The sequence below is a fragment of the Drosophila tropicalis genome, unplaced genomic scaffold, assembly GCF_018151085.1.
Source record: "Drosophila tropicalis isolate 14030-0801.00 unplaced genomic scaffold, ASM1815108v1 contig_878, whole genome shotgun sequence".
Lineage (NCBI taxonomy): Eukaryota > Metazoa > Arthropoda > Insecta > Diptera > Drosophilidae > Drosophila > Drosophila tropicalis.
Genome location: NW_027173374.1, coordinates 6,041,855 through 6,045,785, shown reverse-complemented (window position 1 = coordinate 6,045,785; position 3,931 = coordinate 6,041,855). Strand labels below are relative to the sequence as shown.

At 40.1% G+C, this 3,931-nt stretch overlaps 1 protein-coding gene across 1 annotated transcript; it reads right to left on the bottom strand.

Moving 5' to 3' along the window:
- Window positions 1–884: 884 nt before the first annotated feature.
- On the bottom strand, window positions 885–2,556 carry LOC137584919 (solute carrier family 25 protein Shawn). Its single transcript, XM_068300517.1, has one exon. It carries the CDS (start codon window positions 2,382–2,384, stop codon window positions 993–995), a length of 1,392 nt encoding a protein of 463 aa, XP_068156618.1. The 5' UTR covers window positions 2,385–2,556; the 3' UTR covers window positions 885–992.
- Window positions 2,557–3,931: the final 1,375 nt, after the last annotated feature.

Sequence of the window (3,931 nt, the reverse complement as noted above, 5' to 3'; positions counted from 1 at the left end):
CTTTTATGTGAAACTCACATTCATTCTCGAATTGCTTACTGTCTTATCTTTTATTTTCGTTTTTGGTAATTAACATGAGTTTTTCTTTTGCATCCTTGTGTTTATTATGCCAACAGCAGCCATAACCAACTGCTGATAGTGGTGATAGATGGAAGAAAGCTGCCCCCTTTCACCTATTTTCAGCTTTAAAGTCGGAGGTAGGAAAAATGGATGACCCCGACGTTCCCCTTATGCAGTATGTATGCCAAAAGCTTGAGTATTTTGTCGCTTTTGATGTGAAGAACAGAGTAAGAGTGGGGGAAACGGGGATATGTCTATGTAGCAAGCAAGTTGACTGCTGACAGAAAAAATAATTGACATCAAAATGATGATGTGGAGAACTGAATGGATGTATGCGCGCGAGAGTGTGTGGTTGTATTGAGGGGAATCTGTGTGTGTGTGTGTGTGTGAAAGATGACACATGTTTCACAATATGTTGCCAGTTTATTAACACAGCAAAAGAAATATGCGAAGTGCCAAGGGTCCTATGCACACTGCAATGGTTAGGGGAACACGACAAAATCAATTGATGCATGCATTTATTTACAATTTTCTTTACGCTTTTAATTGGTATGGGAATACTGAGCATACTTTAATGGTTTAATCGAAAAAGGGGTTATTCATTTAAAAGTTCTTTAAATTTTATTTCCACTGCCGTTGCAATACAGCTTTCTTTGTCATTTTCATTCAATTTCCTTTTGAAACTTCCTTGCAAATTGCACTTCATGTAAATAAATGAATTTTTCATTAAGTCAACACACGGAAAAAGGGAATGGAAATGCGAATCGATTTTCCATGGTAAATCTGCATTACATTTATAATAAAAAGTCACACACTTAACTTAATTTCTTATAATGAATTTTTTATCTGACATCAAATTAAAAATGAAAAATTAAGTAAACATATTTAATTTAACAAACGGATGCCTCCTCTTCCTGCACTCTCTCCACTACCTATTCGAGTTCGTCCTCTTGCACCAGTTCGGCATTCGGATTGTTCATCAATAGGGCCTGATTATGCTTCTCCACATTGTAGTGAAAGAAATAGGATTTACTATACTCGAAGGTGGATATCATTATGGCACAGGCTGGAGCCACCTTAAACAGCCGCGGTCCATATCCGGTGAAGAGTCCTCGCAATCCTTGTCTGCTATATATCGCCTTCAGTCGACTGAACGTAGATTTCTTTTTCAATTCCTTGGCAGGTGAGTCTGTGAATATGACACGCTCGCCAAACTCAATTTGTTCGTGGGTCTTGACCACATCGAAGGGGGTGGTGACCAAGGCGGCCACAGAACCCGCAAGTACACCGGAGGCAAAGCTGGCACCAATCGACGGATGATCTCTATCGCCAAAGCGACCTTTGAGAAACTCATAGATGGGCCAATAGATGCCCGAAAAGGGCACATCTCGCAAAATGGTCGGTGGTAGTCCTCGCCAGAGACCCCAAATACCCTGCAGAGCAATCACATTGCGCACAAAACCCATTACCTGGGAATAGGTTAGCCTCTGGGATTGCATTTTGGTGCGCACCAACTCAATAGGACTGACAACCGTTACAGCACTAATGCGTGCAGTTACACCCGACAGCATGGGCACCAACAAAGGCAGAGGCGGGCCAGTGTTCGGCCTCTGGACCATGCCAGAGTCAGAGCGGAAGAAAATCCCTCGATGTGTCTCATAGAGACCTATATACATGGCCTTGAACTGCTCATAGGCAACAAAGTATATAATGGTGGAGGGCAGAGCCGAGACCAGTGTGGGGCCCAGACCAGACCACAGCGAACCCAAGCCCTCATGACGCCCAATCTTGAGGAGGGCATCCCACGAGCTGGTGAACTGTGTCATCGGAGTGTTGACCACGGTGGCGTATGAATTCGGCCGGTGGGAGAACAAGTGATCCATTAGCCCATTGCAATAGAGAAAGCACTTGGCCGAATGCGTTTGTTGTGACTGCATGCGGGTCTTAATCACGTCAAGCGGAGTCATAAAGCAGGCGGTGATCATGGCTCCCGTGCATGCGGACATTACCTGCTGCATCGGTCGAATTCGAAAGCGGGGATCATTTAGCATTCGGGTTGGCTTTAACTCTGACTTCTTTCCATCACTGCTTTCCCCTTTTCCACTGCCATTGACCTCGCTTACTTTGTCTTTGCCATCTGCTGCTTGGCCTTCGCTGCTGCTGTTGCCGCTACTCCCGCCGCCTCTTCTGGTATTCTTGTGGGGCAAGGCATTGGCTCTGTGTGCGGATCGTGGTCCGCTAGCCTGTGTTAGATCTGGCTCGGATTGTGTTGTTTCTGTGTTCAATCCAACTCCGCCTCCGCCACCTGCATCCTCCTTCGACATGTCAGCCCCGTCTCCCTAATTGTTGCGTGTGTGAGTGTATGTTTACAAGCAAATAAATTCAAATTCTGTTTCTAATATACATGAATCACCTGAGACGTGTCAATAATAGTTTTATGTCAAAGAAAATTCACACAACTGTCTGGCTACAGAGTAGCTATGACCAATAGGTAAAACCAAAACCATAAACTATAAAAATGCAGCAACAATTTCAAATGGAAAACTAATTTCTAAAGTTATGTGAGATACAAATTTTACTCGCAGTGCAATTTTTCGTAAATATTTGACAATGTACAATGTTGCCACATTCGAAAAATGAAAACAGAGCTGTCATGTGTAGGAAAAGTTTCAGGTCTGACGATTAAACACTCGAATGCGCTTCACTTCACTCAAATTCAAATTTTTCATTTACTTTATTCTGGCAATTACTTTTCTCCGAATGCAGTTCAAAATGTTTTCACAGAAAACAGCATGAAAGGAAATTCCATTAAATTATTTTCATCTCGTATATTTTACTTTAAAATTCAATAGTTTAAGTGTTTTATTTCTTTATCAATATTTCATATTTTATTCCACTTGGAATGTTTACACACTAATCGAATTATTTTGCTGAGCATTTTTCAAACTAGTTTTCCATTCAATTCGTCCCCAGTCACGTTTTCACACAGTTTTTTCTGCAATTCCTACCATCATAACCCATCAAAATAACCTCCAGACGATTGCTCTGGCTCGAGGCACGTTCGCTTGGCCACTGGAGGGAAACGGTAAAGAAAGTCAAAACCATTTCGGCTTAAAAAGCAAAAAATCAAAACTAAACATGTATAATTAGAAAATGTTTCTTTGCCTCGTGAGTGTCAAATTTAACATCGTTTTTATAATAAAAAACTATGTTGTTACCACTTTAGATCAATGTTAATATCATTCATTCAGATATTATAAATACTTATTACATTTCTTTATAAAGAAATCAAATTGTGAACTACCATTATTATCTGTTTAATAGAATCTCTATATAGATTTACCTTAAAACTTGATTATAAATATTTTGAATTCTCTGAAAAAAAACTGAATAAAAGCTGCTTGTGGCAAGTCTTTTGTTGTAAGTACAGTACAGTACATATTTTATTTTTAATACTTTTGAATAGTTAACGACAAAATTGCCAATAAAGGCCATTAAAATATGCTTTAAGAAAAAAATAATTGGAAAATGATACATGCAAAGGTGTGTGGGGAAATTTTTTTACTCAAAAATACAGCAGGACAGTTTTTCAGTTGCAGTGCCAGTGAAGGGGCGTGGCTAGTGTCTATATTTTTTGCTGGCTTTATGCATTGCCATTGTCATTGGTTTTTTCTTTTTTGGGTTGGTTATTCTTTGGCCAACATTGTTGATAGGCAGGCTTTTGTGGTTGTTGTTTTTCTTGTTGTTGTCCTTCATCTGTCCCTTGGCCATGCTTCAACAAAATGTTGTGTTGACATCAGTTTGACAGGAGCAAACTGGGGAGACAGGTTGAAAGAGCGAAGAGAAAGTATCTCTTCTTTTTTTTTTTTTT